The sequence below is a fragment of the Stylophora pistillata genome, chromosome 12 (genome assembly GCF_964205215.1).
Source record: "Stylophora pistillata chromosome 12, jaStyPist1.2, whole genome shotgun sequence".
Classification (NCBI taxonomy): domain Eukaryota; kingdom Metazoa; phylum Cnidaria; class Anthozoa; order Scleractinia; family Pocilloporidae; genus Stylophora; species Stylophora pistillata.
In genome coordinates, this window is record NC_142530.1 from 903,426 (window position 1) to 922,813 (window position 19,388).

At 38.9% G+C, this 19,388-nt stretch overlaps 1 protein-coding gene and 1 long non-coding RNA gene across 8 annotated transcripts; one reads left to right on the top strand and one right to left on the bottom strand.

Annotated features, from left to right (window-relative positions):
- Positions 1 to 279: 279 nt before the first annotated feature.
- LOC148718340 (uncharacterized) lies at positions 280 to 19,273 on the top strand. 7 transcript variants are annotated; one of them, XM_088741442.1, is made up of 4 exons: positions 280 to 379; positions 820 to 2,152; positions 3,569 to 3,709; positions 18,580 to 19,273. In XM_088741442.1, the coding sequence occupies exon 4, from the start codon at positions 18,586 to 18,588 to the stop codon at positions 19,018 to 19,020; it is 435 nt and encodes a 144-aa protein (XP_088597568.1). In that variant the 5' UTR covers positions 280 to 379; positions 820 to 2,152; positions 3,569 to 3,709; positions 18,580 to 18,585; the 3' UTR covers positions 19,021 to 19,273. The 7 variants fall into 7 exon arrangements, with proteins under 7 accessions (XP_088597568.1, XP_088597567.1, XP_088597564.1 ...); XM_088741441.1 differs by lacking the exon at positions 3,569 to 3,709; XM_088741438.1 differs by lacking the exons at positions 280 to 379; positions 3,569 to 3,709 and adding an exon at positions 8,818 to 8,910 and having other exon boundaries at positions 1,815 to 2,152.
- On the bottom strand, positions 17,669 to 18,580 carry LOC148718341 (uncharacterized). Its single transcript, XR_015994096.1, has 2 exons — positions 18,259 to 18,580; positions 17,669 to 18,228 (listed from the first exon to the last, which is right to left on the bottom strand). It is a non-coding gene; the product is annotated as an uncharacterized LOC148718341 (long non-coding RNA).
- Positions 19,274 to 19,388: the final 115 nt, after the last annotated feature.

Sequence of the window (19,388 nt, forward strand, 5' to 3'; positions counted from 1 at the left end):
TGCACACGAGTGACACCGACATTACCGCGTGTCCCTTTCTGGAAAACATTCGTGTTATGACAAGAAAGGTCAGCTTAAGGGTTTTGGGTTACCCAAACTATGCAATTTTGACGCCGAAAAGTGCCAAAAAGTAGTTACAGAAACTTCATCCGCAACACCTTGAACGTGCTGTGGGCGCGAACTGAGATCTTCTCTTACAGTTAATAATTGCCAGGCGGAACTCAGATCCGGCTTAGCCTAATTTGCATAAATTTTTTTGGTGGGCAAAGCTCGTCATGTGTCGTCCGTAATGAGTTGTCGTTGTGGCTTACCAGGCAGTCTAGAAAAGGAAGTTTGCCATTTTCTTCGACTTCTCTGGTAAACTGTATGTCAGTGTTTTGTTCGTTAAGGAGGCGGTGGAATGCGTCAATTTCGTCGTGTCGAACGGCGGTGAAGGTGTCGTCAACGTAACGTAACCAAAACGGTATCGTTTGTCGGCAAGTCGAAAGGGCGCGTTCCTCGATGTTCTGCATCACAATTTCTGCTATAACAACAGAAACTGGAGACCCCATGGCAGTGCCGTGTAACTGTTTGTAGTGTTTACCGTTGTACTGAAAGTAAGTAGACGTTAGGCAAATGTTTAGCAAGTCTATAATGTCGTCTGTCGGTAGCGGTAGTGGGTCGGTAGACTAACCAACGTTAAAGACAAAGACGAACCGAGGAACAGACAGGGAACGATTTCTAAGATCAATTGTTCCGACTGCTAAGCCTCCTACATCGGTGAGACTGGCAGAAACCTCACAACAAGACTGACTGAACACAGACGAGCGACGAGAAAAGGTGATGTCAGCAATCACATTGCTGAACACCATCGACTTACCAACCACAACATTGACTGGGACTCTGCGCAATGCCTAACCTACAGCACTGACTATTTTCAACGACTGACTCTGGAAAGCTGGTTTACTAACTTAGAACAGACTCCCCTAAACAGATGTCAACAACTACCCGCTCCATACAAACGACTCATTCACGACATAAACATCACAAACGACCGAAAAAGAACGACCTAACTTTACCGACAGATCGAAACAGACCAATCACGACCGACTTACGTCACTTGAGTCTTACAGCCAATAACATCACGGCAAAACCAACCGATCATTTCACACGAACTGGAATAAGAACATTCTACTGACAACAATCATTCACTTGACTCTGATGATGACTTCCGCACAGGTTGTCGAAACGTCAGTCACTACCACCGACAACAGTCCTTCTCAGGACTACACTCACCCGGACGATCAGACTACAACTTCACAAAAACATCTTCTTTCTCGACTAAAAATTTTTTAATTGCAAGCTTCTGGTGAGCTTTAAGCTCGAAAATTTTGAACTTTGACGACGCTTTGCGAAAAGCTCCTTCAAGCACCGCCATTTGTCTTGTGTTTTCCACATGAGGATCGCGATAGAAAACGATATCTGATTGGACGAGTGTCAAAAGGTGAGTCTGGCGCGAAAAGGTTCCTGAAAATGGAACCCGAGCTGTGATTGGCCAATTCGGAAAAAGGAATGTAGTTCAGTTGTCAGCAGCCGTTCTTTTAGGGGAGCGTTGCGTGACATCCAAAAAAAACGGCTGCGAGGGAGACTAGTCCGAGTTGTGTCGACGTCGAAACAGATGTTTTCTCTGTGGCAATATTATTGCAAATGAAGATCAACAGTAGATTTCAGTTTGCGCATTTTAATTAGGAAATAAGGAACAAGGATATCTTAAGATAAAGCGGTGTCAACCAAAGATAATGATCAAAACACAAAGTAGGTTAACAATAAGCTATAACAGCAGTTGAAAATAATTTTCAATTAACTCAAAACTGTTTGGAAGGGAAAAACTGTTTCAATAAACTGCTTTTAGTTGAGACTCAATTGATGCTAAACCAGATGGTTGCAGGCCCACGATGTTCTTTTCTTCTTATTGGCTTGCTTCGAAGTAAATTAACTGAAAAATTTAATGGGAAATGGTAATTGGATTACAAATAAATTTTTTTATGCAAAATACTCGTCATCTTCTCCCTTTTAGTTTTTCTTATCATCAAGGAACGAAGTTTTATTTTTCGCGACTGCCCAATTTGCTTGTAAAAGATCGATTTATTGGAAGAGAGACAAATTGAGAAAGGTATCATCATTTTCTTTTTCTTGTTCTGGTATAGTTCGGATGACTAAAACATGATTCATCTCTGTATGATACAGTTGATAAATTGTTGGTGATGTGCTGTGTATAATTAATCTTTGATGGTGATCATCATCCATTTTATTTCTGTTCAGAGTTTTTCTGTTCCATTGTTGTGCTCCGTCTTTTCGTTTTTCGATGATTCTTTTAAAAATTATTCTGATAACATGAGAGGCATTCCGGTCTAGGAATGGCTACGATAAACTTTAGATGATGATAGCGATAGTATAATCTTCGCTGTATGGCAAAACTTTACCAAGTACTTTGGCTCTGTATGCCCTATTTGTAATTGATGCTTCATGAATTAGCATTAATCTAGGTCTAAGTGATCGTCAGAGTTACATCATTTTGGCCCGTTCAAATGTTTCACGGAAGCATGTCCTCGTAAAAAATTTATTGAAAGAAAACAAAAAAGCAGCGCCGGTAAAAATAGAGAAACGATTAAAAATATGTAGATATTTAGGAGATATCTTGCAATTTTGTGGTGGTTCCTTTTTTGTCAAGGGACTGACACTCAAAGTGCGCTAGTACACGTATCTATTAAAAAGACCATGTTGGATGCTTTTCCTCTCAGCACCTGCCAATTGAATTAACTATGATGCATTTCGTTTTTAACGCTTCTGGATTCTTTACTACTTCTAAAAATTTTGAATGAAAAAATAAAAAGGGAATCGATTAACTCACAAAAAGAAAACTAAATCAAGCAAAAAATTAAAAAAAGAAAAGAAACAAAGCGAAATAAAAGAAAACAAAAAACAAAAGAGAAATAATATGACCACTTTCATCGGTAACATGGTCAAACACGAGCGGGAGTGCTTGATATATTAACGATTTCCCGGATCCTGTAGGCAACTTAACAAAAACATCTTTACGTATGATGTGCGATCCTCGCAGTAGATAGCGCTATTTATGCAATAGCGAAAATCAGACCTGAAAAAAAACATCAGGCCTGTACGGGACTCGAACCACTGACCTCTGCGATACTAGTGCAGCGCTTTACCAATTGAGCTAACAAGCCAACTGGGAGCAGGCCGTTGTTGATTGAACTTCATATATTCATTGCATCTCATTTATCACTTTCACGGGTTTATTACGAATCAACAACGGCCTGCTCCCAGTTGGCTTGTTAGCTCAATTGGTAAAGCGCTGCACTAGTATCGCAGAGGTCAGTGGTTCGAGTCCCGTACAGGCCTGATGTTTTTTTTTTCAGGTCTGATTTTCGCTATTGCATAAATAGCGCTATCTACTGCGAGGATCGCACATCATACGTATCTAATACCGCAGTTCAAAATATATGAACTTCATATATTCATTGCATCTCAAAAACATCTTTCTTGACTAAAAAAATTTTTTAATTGCAAGCTTCTGGTGAGCTTTAAGCTCGAAAATTTTGAACTTTGACGACGCTTTGCGAAAAGCTCCTTCAAGCACCGCCATTTGTCTTGTAATTTCCACACGAGGATCGCGGTAGAAAACGATATCTGATTGGACGAGTGTCAAAAGGTGAGTCTGGTGCGAAAAGGTTCCTGAAAATGGAACCCGAGCTGTGATTGGCCAATTCGGAGAAAGGAATGTAGTTCGGTTGTCAGCAGCCGTTCTTTTAGGGGAGCGTTGCGTGACATCCAAAAAAAAACGGCTGCGAGGGAGACTACCTCTTCATGGGACTCAAAATAAAGAGCTTTTCTTTGTAACTCTCTCTGTTTAAATGACTGTCTCGTTCCAAGCATGGTGTCACAGTCAACTTTCGACCACTGTTCTTCAGCACTGTTTTTGAATCGCCTAGCAGTTTCTCTTCTTTCCTTTTGTTTTGCACTTTAGTTTTTGCATGTGTTAGTCCAATTTCAGGTACCTTTGTTAAGGCATCAGCAAGGTTGATATTGTAGAGATTCTTGAATGGCTCATTGATGTTCAAATAGATGCTCTTTGCAGTATCCCGAATGGCCTTCTTTGAAGGTTTTACAGCCTTGGTTGTTTTTGTCAAATTCCCCGCTTCTTTTGTGATGTAGCTACTGAGTCAGCTCCTTTTAGTCGATTAGTTTTCAGAGGGAATTGTGTCTGAAAAAGCAGATGATTCACTTGGCATTCCCGGCAGTTCGAGATAGAATGTAATCCCTTCATAAGAACTGACAGCGATTTCCATGTAAGTGAACTGAAGTGATGTAAGTATTTTGACTTGCTTTCACCGCGCCATTTTTTAAAGTTTTTAAGAAGTACGTGCAGCCTTTTGTCGAATGTGTTCTGAGAAACAGCAAAAGCTTCTTTGTTTTCAGAAAATGTACTCAAGAACCTCTGTAGACGAGTGCCCTTGTCGTAAATAACCTTCCCATTCTCATCATTAACACTGTTCCTTGCAGCTACACGCGCGAAGCCACAGTTAAAAAAATCCCGCCATAAAAGCCGCGATGTTTTTCCTTCAAGTTAGCGACTCTTCAAATCCTTCGTGTGGCAAAAGACGTTGAATTTTCAGCTGAAAAGCCTTTAAATTCCTTCAGACAATGTAAAACGGTAATTCTGAAGGTGTTTCGTTGAAACCAATTCAGCAAGATCGAAGCGTATGTTTACCCCACAAAAAACTCAAGTTATCTGAACATTGCGCCAAAACTCGAAAGATAATTTAGAACAGAAACATATCCTATTATTCTACTAGCAATTAAGGTTTTAGGAGTCAGAAGTGCGCGCAAAACTCCGAGAGACAGTTAAGATTTCTTTTATTACGAAAGTTGTCCTTCGTTCAGAGCGTCGAAATCTTGTTATCTTTACTTCTTTACTACGTCTCAAATTTAAGTATATAGAGATGAAAAATACCAGTTTTGCATATAAACAAATTTAATGTTTTCATTCAGCAAAGTTCCTCCTTAATGACACATAAGAAACGAGAAAAACAACTTACAAACTTTATGACCCTTCCACTGCAATCTTGTCCGCCATCTTGGAAAGGCTTTGTTGCTATAGCAGCAAGAATATTCTCTCGGTTCTAGTTTTCCGAAGTCTAGGCCGCGCTTTCAAATATGGCGGACACATCGAGCTGCTAGTTAAGTATTAAACATAGGCATGCTACGCATGCAGGAGTTATTTTTTCGGATACGTAGGTTGAAATGGGACACCATATAACTGATGCTGGTGTCTGAATAATTGTTGGCAAAAATAAACTGCATTGGTACAACGCTTCCTGCAGTCCCCTCCACACTCCACAGCCCTAATTTGAACTTGTCACGCAACGCTATCTCTCTCTCCAACATTGCATGACGAGACTAAACAACAACCTGCTCGTAGGTTAAAATTGTGCTTATTGCCGTTCCTTCGTCAGAGACAAAGTCCTAGTTATTATTCTGACCATTAAGGGCCAGAATCAGACATTCTGTTTGGTTTTTCCTGTGCAAGAAAATGCACAATAGCGTGCAGTTTTTAATTGGCGTAAAGCAATGTGGTGGCATATCCAGGGAACGAGGTTGAGTTTTGGCATCCAGTGTCAGTCAGATTTGAAGTACTAGCCGCGCATCAACGATAAGCTTGTTACAGTTTATACTCATCTTTCGAGTGAACTTATATATATTTATTTAAAGTACAAACCTAATACTCTGAATCACTACTATTGTTAACGTACTGATGAAAACAACAACCCTTGGGAACAGTAATACAACCATATTATGTAAACGTTGGCGATTGAAACCATCCGTAAATAAATATCGCGAAAACAATTGTACTTCTCTGACCTAAAAAAAAAACTTGTGGAAGTCACTGCCACATACCTTTAATTTCAATCAGTCAAAACACTTGAGGTCTATAAAATGCCTTCTGTGATATATCGTTCCGAGGCAAAAAAAAACTTGAAAGGTTTGTTATTAGATGTAAGCAAAAGAAATCCTTGTAAATAAAGTCATCGCGTTCAAATACAACTTTTTATTGAGTGATCCCGCCTTTCCTCCGGAGATTTTAGTAATTCCAAGTTGTCATGGATGGCATCAACTTGTTCCGAAGTCTTAGTCTCCATAACTCTCCATGTTAACAAACCATGAAAAGCACTCGACAGCGATTTTGCTAAAACAGCAAAGCCCTCAATTCGAACCAATTCAATTCAATCCGCTGATCCACAAATCCGGCCCAAATATAGGCTCCGTGTAGCTTCTTGTTCAGTAACAGATGGTTGCCTCAAAATACTCTTCCATATAATTTTGCAGTGGAAAGCTCTATTTTATCTCTTACAGCCTCTGGACAAAGATATTTTCCGGTCTCCGTTCTTCGAACAAGTGAAAGTAGATTGAACCAAGAGAAAGTATCATTCTTCAAAGGATAATAAGGAGGGCTACTTGATTGGTTGTTGCCTATCTGGACTTTGCCCTTTGCGTGTGAAATACGTGATAAAATGTAGGTTGTTTACAGGAAATTGACACGCAATGGGGTAAAGTCCAGGTTAGCTATAAGCGAATTTTATTGGTAGAAAACGTCTAAGCACGTGAGAGTTGCGTGGAAAATTAACCGACCGTACCATTCTGTCCCTTGTGAAATATTTTTCATTGAGGTACATTAATGTCATAAAATTTGCGTTGTTTACTGGAAAATGGCATTTCATCTAAAAAAATCTAATCCATACTGGCGAGTAAAAAGTAACACGCAATTGTAACGGGAAAGTATCGTTTAAACAATATTTAATTCATGGAGGACTTTTAGAAGCAAAGAAACGGATATGTAACATGGCAGTCGACGCAGAAAGTAAATGTAACTTGGTGGTCGTTTCAACCGCTGCTAAAAGAACAACCATATGGCAAAAAAAAGATTATCAATCAAATATGATTTACGCAAATACCTTGCGCAAGATTTACCAGAGTCAGTAAAACTAGTCTTTCCGAAACAACACGCTATAGCGCTAAATTCGTGTTAGGCCTCCAGCTGACGGTGTATGCGTCGTAAGTGAAGGAGCGGTACACAAAACATGCACGTTTTAACTCGCTAATCGGTAGAAAAAGTTCCCTGACGACCTTTCAAATCCAGACAGATGATAGCGATAAAATCCTCACGAAGGACATGAGCCATTTCACTGAATAGATGATCTTACAACTCTTGCAGATGTCATCTTACCTCGTTCCTTGAGCGAAATTCAAAATTGGAATCGCTGATTAGCTCATATATAGCAATGAAATATCCTGAAGTTGCTCCTATCAACATCTGAAGTAATATTTGATTCAAAATTTTTCTCATGTTCCACTCAGTCTCCTTCAGAAGGAAGAATAAGCATAGTCGTACAACGATCACAACTCCACCACTTTCCCAACACGACTGATACATTTCCTTAATTCGCGAACCGCTCTCTCCGACTCAAGCGTTGATTCGCTGAAATTTGAAGACCTGTCAAACCACAAATTAGCAAGAAGGCGCTGATTGGAGCGACATCGAAAAATACTACAATCTGATTGGTTTGTGATACACCAAAAAATTGGGCCGATCACATTGCGTTGAGATACACCAAAACATAGGCATGCTACGCATGCAGGAGTTATTTTTTTGGATACATAGGTTGAAATGGGACACTAGATAACTGATGCTGGTTTCTGAATAATTATTGGCAAAAATAAACTGCATTGGTACAACGCTTCCTGCAGTCCCCTTCACAGCCCTAATTTGAACTTGCCACGCAACGCTATCTCTCATGACGAGACTAAACAACAACCTGCTAGTAGGTTAAAATTGTGCTTATTGCCGTTCCTTCGTCAGAGACAAAGTCCTAGTTATTATTCTGACCATTAAGGGCCAGAATCAGAAATTCTGTTTGGTTTTTCCTGTACAAGAAAATGCACAATAGCGTGCAGTTTTTAATTGGCGTTAAGTAATGTGGTGGCATATCCAGGAAACGAGGTTGAGTTTTGGCATCGAGTGTCAGTCAGATTTGAAGTACTGGCCGCGCATCAACGATAAGCTTGTTACAGTTTATACTCATCTTTCGAGTGAACTTAAATATATTTATTTATAGTACAAGCCTAATACTGTGAATCACTACTATTGTTTACGTACTGATGAAAACAACAACCCTTGGGAACAGTAATACAACCATCTTAAGTAAACGTTGGCGATTGAAACCATCCGTAAATAAATATTGCGAACAAAACAATTGTACTTTTCTCACCAAAAAAAAAAAAACTTGTGGAAGTTACTGCCACATACCTTTAATTTCAATCAGTCAAAAAACTTGAGGTCTATAAAATGCCTTCTGTGATATATCGTTCCGAGGCAAAAAAAAATTCAAAGGTTTGTTATTAGATGTAAGCAAGAGAAATCCTTGTAAATAAAGTCATAGCGTTCAAATACAACTTTTTATTGAGTGATACCGCCTTTCCTCCGGCGATTTTAGTTATTCCAAATTTTCATGGATGGCATCAACTTGTTCCGAAGTTTTAGCCTCCATAACTCTCCATGTTAACAAACCATGAAACGCACTCGACAGCGATTTTGCTAAAACAGCAAAGCCTTCAATTCGAACCAATTCAATTCAATCCGCTGATCCACAAATCCGGCCCAAATATAGGCTCCGTGTAGCTTCTTGTTCAGTAACAGATGGTTGCCTCAAAACACTCTTCCATATAATTTTGCAGTAGAAAGCTCTATTTTATCTCTTACAGCCTCTGGACAAAGATATTTTCCGGCCTCCGTTCTTCGAACAAGTGAAAGTCGATTGAACCAAGAGAAAGTATTATTCTTCAAAGGATAATAAGGTGGGCTACTTGATTGGTTGTTGCCTATCTGGACTTTGCCCTTTGCGTGCGAAATACGTGATAAAATGCAGGTTGTTTACAGGAAATTGACACGCAATGGGGTAAAGTCCAGGTTAGCTATAAGCGAATTTTATTGGTAGAAAACGTCTAAGCACGTGAGAGTTGCGTGAAAAATTAACCGACCGTATCATTCTGTCCCTTGTGAAATATTTTTCATTGAGGTAGATTTATGTCATAAAATTTGCGTTGTTTACTGGAAAATGGCATTTCGTCTAAAAAAATCTAATCCATACTGGCGAGTTAAAAGTAACACGCAATTGTAACGGGAAAGTATCGTTTAAACAATATTTAATTCATGGAGGACTTTAAGAAGCAAAGAAACGGATATGTAACATGGCAGTCGACGCAGAAAGTAGCACGAATGGTTCCTATGTTCCTTTCTAGTCCTTCCCCACTGCAAAATTAATGCAGTGAAAATGGACTAAATTAAAATTAAATTAGAAAGTAATTGTAACTTGGTGGTCGTTTCAACCGCTGCTAAAAGAGCAACCATATGGCAAAAAAAACAAGATTATCAATCAAATATGATTTACGCAAATATCTTGCGCAAGATTTACCAGAGTCAGTAAAACAAGCCTTTCCGAAACAACACGCTATAGCGCTAAATTCGTGTTAGGCCTCCAGCTGACGGTGTATGCGTCGTAAGTGAAGGAGCGGTACACAAAACATGCATGTTTTAACTCGCTAATCGGTAGAAAAAGTTCCCTGACGACCTTTCAAATCCAGACAGATCATAGCGATAAAATCCTCACGAAAGACATGAGCCATTACACTGAATAGATGGTCTTACAACTCTTGTAGATGTCATCTTACCTCGTTCCTTGAGTGAAATTCAAAATTGGAATCGCTGATTAACTCATATATAGCAATGAAATATCCTGAAGTTGTTCCTATCAACATCTGAAGTAATATTTGATTCAAAATTTTTCTCATGTTCCACTCAGTCTCCTTCAGAAGGAAGAATAAGCATAGTCGTACAACGATCACAACTCCACCACTTTCCCAACACGACTGATACATTTCCTTAATTCGCGAACCGCTCTCTCCGACTCAAGCGTTGATTAGCTGAAATTTGAAGACCTGTCAAACTACAAATTAGCAAGAACGCTCTGATTGGTGCGACATCGAAAAATACTACAATCTGATTGGTTTGTGATACACCAAAAAATTGGGCCAATCACATTGCGTTGAGATACACCAAAAAAAAGATGCGCCAATCAGATTGCTTAGAGATACACCAAATTGCGCTGATCAGATTACACTACACTACTATACACCAATCTATACGCTAACATATAGTTATTTTTTTTAAAAAAAATAACTCAAAAAAACATTCGCCAATCAGATTGCTTAGAGATACACCAAATTGTGCTGATCAGATTACACTACACCGCAATACACCAACCTATACGCTAACATATAGTTATTTTTTTTAAAAAAAATAACTCAAAAACGTTGGATACACCACTTTACCATCGTTCAGACGACGGCTTTTCTATTCTGAAACCAGAAGGCTATTGTAAGAAACTAGCAATCAATCGGGGATTTTAGATTCCATCTCAAATGGCCTCATGAGACACCAATAATTGAGTAAATTGCCGTTCATCGAGAAAAGAATGACAATTTCACACTAGCCAACGGCATTTTCCCGGATTCCCCGATTAAGCTCAAAAACACAGAACATAGAAGGCCATTCCTGGATGCTTTAACCGTGATCTGATGCCGTAAAAAGTGGTGTAAACTTGAACCAAAGAGAACGGAGACAAATGGCGCCAAATTAAAGCACTGAAGAACGGTTGCGTCACGTGACCCACAGAAACGTTTTCTTTCCCCATGGATTACTAAGCTTTTTATAGAAGAAAGATCAACGAATGCTTAAATATTATTTTTCCAAGTTTTTCCTAATTTTTAGCCTTTTTGAGTTATTTTTTTAAAAAAAAAAAAACCATATGTTAGCGTATAGATTGGTGTATCGTGGTGTAGTGTAATCTGATGAGCGCAATTTGGTGTATCTCTAAGCAATCTGATTGGCGCATCTTTTTTTTGGTGTATCTCAACGCAATGTGATTGGCCCAATTTTTTGGTGTATCACAAACCAATCAGATTGTAGTATTTTTCGATGTCGCTCCAATCAGCGCGTTCTTGCTAATTTGTGGTTTGACAGGTCTTCAAATTTCAGCGAATCAACGCTTGAGTCGGAGAGAGCGGTTCGCGAATTAAGGAAATGTATCAGTCGTGTTGGGAAAGTGGTGGAGTTGTGATCGTTGTATGACTATGCTTATTCTTCCTTCTGAAGGAGACTGAGTGGAACATGAGAAAAATTTTGAATCAAATATTACTTCAGATGTTGATAAGAGCAACTTGAGGATATTTCATTGCTATATATGAGTTAATCAGCGATTCCAATTTTGAATTTCGCTCAAGGAACGAGGTAAGATGACATCTTCAAGAGTTGTAAGATCATCTATTCGGTGTAATGGCTCATGTCCCTCTTGAGGATTTTATCTCTATGATCTGTCTGGATTTGAAAGGTCGTCAGGGAACTTTTTCTACCGATTAGCGAGTTAAAACGTGCATGTTTTGTGTACCGCTCCTTCACTTACGACGCACACACCGTCAGCTGGAGGCCTAACACGAATTTAGCGCTATAGCGTGTTGTTTCAGAAAGGCTAGTTTTACTGACTCTGGTAAATCTTGCGCAAGATATTTGCATAAATCATATTTGATTGATAATCTTTTTTTTACCATATGGTTGTTCTTTTAGCAGCGGTTGAAACGACCACCAAGTTACATTTACTTTCTGCGTCGATTGCCATGTTACATATCCGTTTCTTTGCTTCTAAAAGTCCTCCATGAATTAAGTATTGTTTAAACGATACTTTCCCGTTACAATTGCGTGTTACTTTTTACTCGCCAGTATGGATTAGACTTTCTTAGATGAAATGCCATTTTCCAGTAAACAACGCAAATTTTATGACAGAAATCTACCTCAATGAAACATAGGCATGCTACGCATGCAGGAGTTATTTTTTTGGATACGTAGGTTGAAATGGGACACTATATAACTGATGCTGGTGTCTGAATAATTGTTGGCAAAATAAACTGCATTGGTACAACGCTTCCTGCAGTCCCCTCCACAGCCCTAATTTGAACTTGTCACGCAACGCTATCTCTCATGACGAGACTAAACAACAACCTGCTAGTAGGTTAAAATTGTGCTTATTGCCGTTCCTTCGTCAGAGACAAAGTCCTAGTTATTATTCTGACCATTAAGGGCCAGAATCAGAAATTCTGTTTGGTTTTTCCTGTACAAGAAAATGCACAATAGCGCGCAGTTTTTAATTGGCGTTAAGTAATATGGTGGCATATCCAGGAAACGAGGTTGAGTTTTGGCATTGAGTGTCAGTCAGATTTAAAGTACTGGCCGCGCATCAACGATAAGCTTGTTACAGTTTATACTCATCTTTCGAGTGAACTTAAATATATTTATTTATAGTACAAGCCTAATACTGTGAATCACTACTATTGTTAACGTACTGATGAAAACAACAACCCTTGGGAACAGTAATACAACCATCTCAAGTAAACGTTGGCGATTGAAACCATCCGTAAATAAATATTGCGAACAAAACAATTGTACTTTTCTCACCAAAAAAAAAAACTTGTGGAAGTTACTGCCACATACCTTTAATTTCAATCAGTCAAAAATCTTGAGGTCTATAAAATGCCTTCTGTGATATATCGTTCCGAGCCAAAAAAAACTTCAAAGGTTTGTTATTAGATGTAAGCAGGAGAAATCCTTGTAAATAAAGTCATCGCGTTCAAATACAACTTTTTATTGAGTGATCCCGCCTTTCCTCTGACGATTTTAGTTATTCCAAATCAAGTTTCATGGATGGCATCAACTTGTTCCGAAGTCTTAGCCTCCATAACTCTCCATGTTAACAAACCATGAAACACACTCGACAGCGATTTTGCTAAAACAGCAAAGCCTTCAATTCGAACCAATTCAATTCAATCCGCTGATCCACAAATCCGGCCCAAATATAGGCTCCGTGTAGCTTCTTGTTCAGTAACAGATGGTTGCCTCAAAATACTCTTCCATATAATTTTGCAGTGGAAAGCTCTATTTTATCTCTTACAGCCTCTGGACAAAGATATTTTCCGGTCTCCGTTCTTCGAACAAGTGAAAGTCGATTGAACCAAGAGAAAATATCATTCTTCAAAGGATAATAAGGTGGGCTACTTGATTGGTTTTTGCCTATCTGGACTTTGCCCTTTGCGTGCGAAATACGTGATAAAATACAGGTTGTTTACAGGAAATTGACACGCAATGGGGTAAAGTCCAGGTTAGCTATAAGCGAATTTTACTGGTAGAAAACGTCTAAGCACGTGAGAGTTGCGTGGAAAATTAACCGACCGTATCATTCTGTCCCTTGTGAAATATTTTTCATTGAGGTAGATTTATGTCATAAAATTTGTGTTGTTTACTGGAAAATGGCATTTCGTCTAAAAAAATCTAATCCATACTGGCGAGTAAAAAGTAACACGCAATTGTAACGGGAAAGTATCGTTTAAACAATATTTAATTCATGGAGGACTTTAAGAAGCAAAGAAACGGATATGTAACATGGCAGTCGACGCAGAAAGTAAATGTAACTTGGTGGTCGTTTCAACCGTTGCTAAAAGAGCAACCATATGGCAAAAAAAAACAAGATTATCAATCAAATATGATTTACGCAAATATCTTGCGCAAGATTTACCAGAGTCAGTAAAACTAGCCTTTCCGAAACAACACGCTATAGCGCTAAATTCGTGTTAGGCCTCCAGCTGACGGTGTATGCGTCGTAAGTGAAGGAGCGGTACACAAAACATGCACGTTTTAACTCGCTAATCGGTAGAAAAAGTTCCCTGACGACCTTTCAAATCCAGACAGATCATAGCGATAAAATCCTCACGAAGGACACGAGCCATTACACTGAATAGATGGTCTTACAACTCTTGTAGATGTCATCTTACCTTGTTCCTTGAGCGAAATTCAAAATTGGAATCGCTGATTAACTCATATATAGCAATGAAATATCCTGAAGTTGTTCCTATCAACATCTGAAGTAATATTTGATTCAAAATTTTTCTCATGTTCCACTCAGTCTCCTTCAGAAGGAAGAATAGGCATAGTCGTACAACGATCACAACTCCACCACTTTCCCAACACGACTGATACATTTCCTTAATTCGCGAACCGCTCTCTCCGACTCAAGCGTTGATTCGCTGAAATTTGAAGACCTGTCAAACCACAAATTAGCAAGAACGCTCTGATTGGTGCGACATCGAAAAATACTACAATCTGACTGGTTTGTGATACACCAAAAAATTGGGCCAATCACATTGCGTTGAGATACACCAAAAAAAAGATGCGCCAATCAGATTGCTTAGAGATACACCAAATTGTGCTGATCAGATTACACTACACCACTATACACCAATCTATACGCTAACATATAGTTATTTTTTTTTTAAAAAAATAACTCAAAAATATTTCACAAGGGACAGAATGGTACGGTCGGTTAATTTTCCACGTAACTCTCACGTGCTTAGACGTTTTCTACCAATAAAATTCGCTTATAGCTAACCTGGACTTTACCCCATTGCGTGTCAATTTCCTGTAAACAACCTGCATTTTATCACGTATTTCGCACGCAAAGCGCAAAGTCCAGATAGGCAACAACCAATCAAGTAGCCCTCCTTATTATCCTTTGAAGAATGATACTTTCTCTTCGTCCAATCTACTTTTACTTGTTCAAAGAAGGGAGACCGGAAAATATCTTTGTCCAGAGGCTGTAAGAGATAAAATAGAGCTTTCCACTGCAAAATTATATGGAAGAGTATTTTGAGGCAACCATCTGTTACTGAACAAGAAGCTACACGGAGCCTATATTTGGGCCGGATTTGTGGATCAGCGGATTGAATTGATTTGGTTCGAAATGAGGGCTTTGCAGTTTTAGCAAAATCGCTGTCGAGTGCTTTTCATGGTTTGTTAACATGGAGAGTTATGGAGACTAAGACTTCGGAACAAGTTGATGCCATCCATGACAATTTGGAATTACTAAAATCGCCGCAGGAAAGGCGGGATCACTCAATAAAAATTTGCATTTGAACGCGATGACTTTATTTACAAGGATTTCCCTTGCTTACATCTAATAACAAATCTTTCAAGTTTTTTTGCTTCGGAACGATATATCACAGAAGGCATTTTATAGACCTCAAGTGTTTTGACTGATTGAAATTAAAGGTATGTGGCAGTGACTTCCAGAAGTTTTTTTTTTTGGTAAGAAAAGTACAATTGTTTTGTTCGCAATAGTTATTTACGGATGGTTTCAATCGCGAATGTTTACATAAGATGGTTGTATTAATTAATCAATTAAACAATCGGCCAAAAATTTTACTGTTCCCAAGGGTTGTTGTTTTCATCGGTACGTTAACAATTGTAGTGATTCACAGTATTAGGTTTGTACTTTAAATAAATATATTTAAGTTCTCTCGAAAGATGAGTATAAACTGTAACAAGCTTATCGTTGATGCGCGGCCAGTACTTCAAATCTGACTGACACTCGATGCCAAAACTCAACCTCGTTCCCTGGATATGCCACCACATTACTTTACGCCAATTAAAACCTGCACGCTATTGTGTATTTTATTGCACAGGAAAAACCAAACAGAATTTTCTAGTCTCGTCATGCAATGTTGAAGAGAGAGAGAGAGAGAGAGAGAGAGAGAGAGAGAGAGAGAGAGAGAGAGAGAGAGAGAGAGAGAGAGAGAGAGAGAGAGAGAGAGAGAGAGAGAGAGAGAGAGCGTTGCGTGACAAGTTCAAATTAGGGCTATGGAGGGGACTGCAGGAAGCGTTGTACCAATGCAGTTTATTTTTGCCAACAATTATTCAGACACCAGCATCAGTTATATAGTGTCCCATTTCAACCTACGTATCCGAAAAAATAACTCCTGCATGCGTAGCATGCCTATGTTTTAATTCTGCCCCATTCCTTAATTCATCTGAGATGCCCCACGTAAAGACATTAAACTTTGATTACTATACTATTACCTCTCGTTTCTAATCGGAGATGACTTGGACGATTAGGGACCAGTCTGAATTAACCATTTAACTCCCAAGATCTGATTGTTAATTCTCCCCTCTTGCTGCTACACATTTTCTCGTAAATTGCTTACAAGAATTTGGTATTAGAGACCTTACGCAACAGGACGGCAGAAGAGAGAGGACGGCAAAAGATGATCATGTGACGCGCGTGACAACCTGATTCGTGAGCAGTTTGACGCATTTCCGGTTTGTGACTGCCGTCCTCTCGACGTTCACGACGTGAAAACAATAGGGAGCTTAAGCAACCACGACGACGAACGGAGGACGACGACCGGAAGTAGCGAGAACGTCACTGCGCAAGCGCGAACCAAGAATTCCGTCGTCGTCTTATCGTCGACGACTTGAGATGGACCAGTTTCAAGTCGTCGTGAACTTCCGAACTTCAAAGCAGTTTTTCTCATCAAAAGGTGCGGCTTTATTGTCGTTTTTTTGACAGTCTATGGCCGGTTGGAGTTTGTATTCGCTTCTTCGGTTGATTTAAACCTCCCTGTTCAGTTTTCTAAACAAATAAAATTCGAAAACCCACTAACTCATTTTCCTTCCTCCGCAGAACAGATGTCAAATCAAGCGGTGAAAGCGACCACGTTAGGTTTAAATTTATTTGAGTATATTTTATGAAAGAGTGCTGTTTATCATTTTTATTGAATGAAAAGGTTTAAATGGCAGTGCAATACACCACTGCTTTCGGTCAAAAGCTGTGTGTATGGAACTGTCGGTTTATTGCTACTAAAACATTTTGCGTGTTGCTGTTCTTCCGTCGAGACGCTTTAAACAGCAAAGAATTCTTTAGATCGGTGTGTCAACATGAGCGTGCGTGAATACCTCTCAGGTTTTGCGAATCTATTTTCGAAATGTTTGATAAAGATCTAGATTTACAGCGATAAAAATTATTCCGACAAAATCACACGGGAAAAAATAGTATTCTTGTTTGAAGCGCGACGACTGATCTGTGCCGATCGCTAGCTAGTATTGATTAAAATTGACAGACTTGAGTCGTTTGCTCGCCAAAGGAAGGAGCATCAAAGGTAGAACATATCAGGCTAAAGCACGTTGAAAATCAGGCAAGCCTTGGGCAAAATAGGTTTGTTTATACCAGCAACACTTAGAACTGAATTTTAATCTCGAATAACTTCCGTAAAATTTATATTTTTAACTTGTATCATGCGTAAATTATTGTAAATAAACCTAACGCTTAATAATTCCTTGGACTTTTGATGTTCAAGAATTGAATAACGTACTCTCGAACTTTCGATAAAGGTGAAAATTTTGATCCATGACCGAGAAGAAGGTTTTGGAGGTCTCTGAACGATGTCATTTCTTAAACTGACGAAGCGAGAATAAACAAAAATTTCAGACGTCGTCGTCCTTGAGCAACTTCACTGCTTAAGTTTCATTTTCCCGCTAAAAACGACGTCCTCGTTCCAGACCCTCCGCGATTACTTGACGTCGTCGTCGTCCCTTTCGTCGTGGTTGCTTAAGCTCCCTATTGCGACTGAGGTTGTGAGGAAAACGTGAGTATTTTTATACTTTAATCTTTATCTAAACTTTCTTTTCTTTCGGGTAGAACATAGAAACATATCATTTCTTTAGTTATCAGCCTCTGAGTCTGGTGAAATATTTTTTTTAGACACGGAAACCAAGCAAGCTCGTTACATTGTACCGATTGTAAAAACAAAATGAAAACGTCCTCGTATTTGTTGCCGGATTCTTCAACTGTTTGCTTCCGAAAAAATAAATAAAGTTGAACGATACTTTCCCAAAACTTATCAATTAGTCTTCTGCTGTTTGTTGTTTTCCAGGCCGAGCTATGCAACGTTTAGACTGGACGGTTTTTTAAGTTTTTGAAGAGCGAAGTTTTTTTTTTTTTTTTAATCGCGTGTCGATTTACATCTTTACAGTCAGATCAAGCTAAGCGGCCTGTTCTCGCGTAACTCACGACAGGTTATATAGTTTTTTTGGACTGAAGTAACGGCAAATGGATATTTGTTTCCAAGCATGTAAGAATTTTCCGTTTTCAGTTCAAACTTCTCATGACTTAGGACGAGGTTGACCTCGGTTTTAGGGCACCGACGATCTGACCAACTGGGTGTATCGAAACTTCAGACCTCAAAACTTCAGACCTCAAAACTTCAGACCTCAAAACTTCAGACCCCTTCGTCGGAGCGAAGCCATTAATTGTTTTCCGAACCCATTTAGGTGTCAGCAACTCATATCAAATTAAAAATATTCCTTTTCCTAATGTTCGTACTGTATCGCTGTTTGTTTCAAAATATTTTTCATGAGATCTTAAAATAATATTAAATTGTCATGCAACTAAGCATGACCATTTGTTTACTTTTTTTGTTGTATTATTTTCATTTTTTTATAAATAATTAAACAAATTATAGATTTATTTGTTTAATTATTTATCAATGTAGTTAATTAATCATTTATTCATTTTTCATAACCTAAAACAGATCAACATGGAGTGGAAACAGGAGTGTGACTTACTCCTGTTGCAAGAAATAGTTGTCTCAGAGCCTTTCAGGTTCAAAACGTCAACAAGAGAGAGAGGGAAAGTGTGGGAGGAGATTACCAAAAGGTTGAATGAAAACAAAGTCTTTCGGAATCGCCTCGGAAGTAAAAGGGCTGTTAGAGACAGATACTCACTGCTGGCTAAGAAATACAAGCAAAAGATGACAGAAGAGGCAAAAGCAAGTGGAATATCACCTGAATTGACAGAAACAGATAAGCTATTGGAACAAATCATTGAAATGTTTGAAGAAAGTGACAGTGAGGGTGGAGAAAATTCACAACAGGTCAAGCTAAATAAGGAGAATGAAAGGAAAAAGGCAGAGGAAATGAGATTACTATACTATTACCTCTCGTTTCTAATCGGAGATGACTTGGACGATTAGGGACCAGTCTGAATTAACCATTTAACTCCCAAGATCAGATTGTTAATTCTCCCCTCTTGCTGCTACACATTTTCTCGTAAATTGCTTACAAGAATTTGGTATTATATCGAGAGGACAACTTCTACATGATAAGTTTCAGAATTCCCATTACATGTTTGCCGCATAATGTATGGATATTATAGGAAGAAGTTACATGTTAATCACTTCTGGAAGTTAAGGGGTTAATCGCTCAAGAGGTGGGAGGATTTTTGGGGGATCGTATGGTTTTCAAGAAGGACGGGTGAGGGATTAGTTGTCGCCAACAGAGTGTAAGGGCGGGGGGGGCTATAGAAAATTGACTGTCAATTAACTGCCAATAGAGGGGGGTG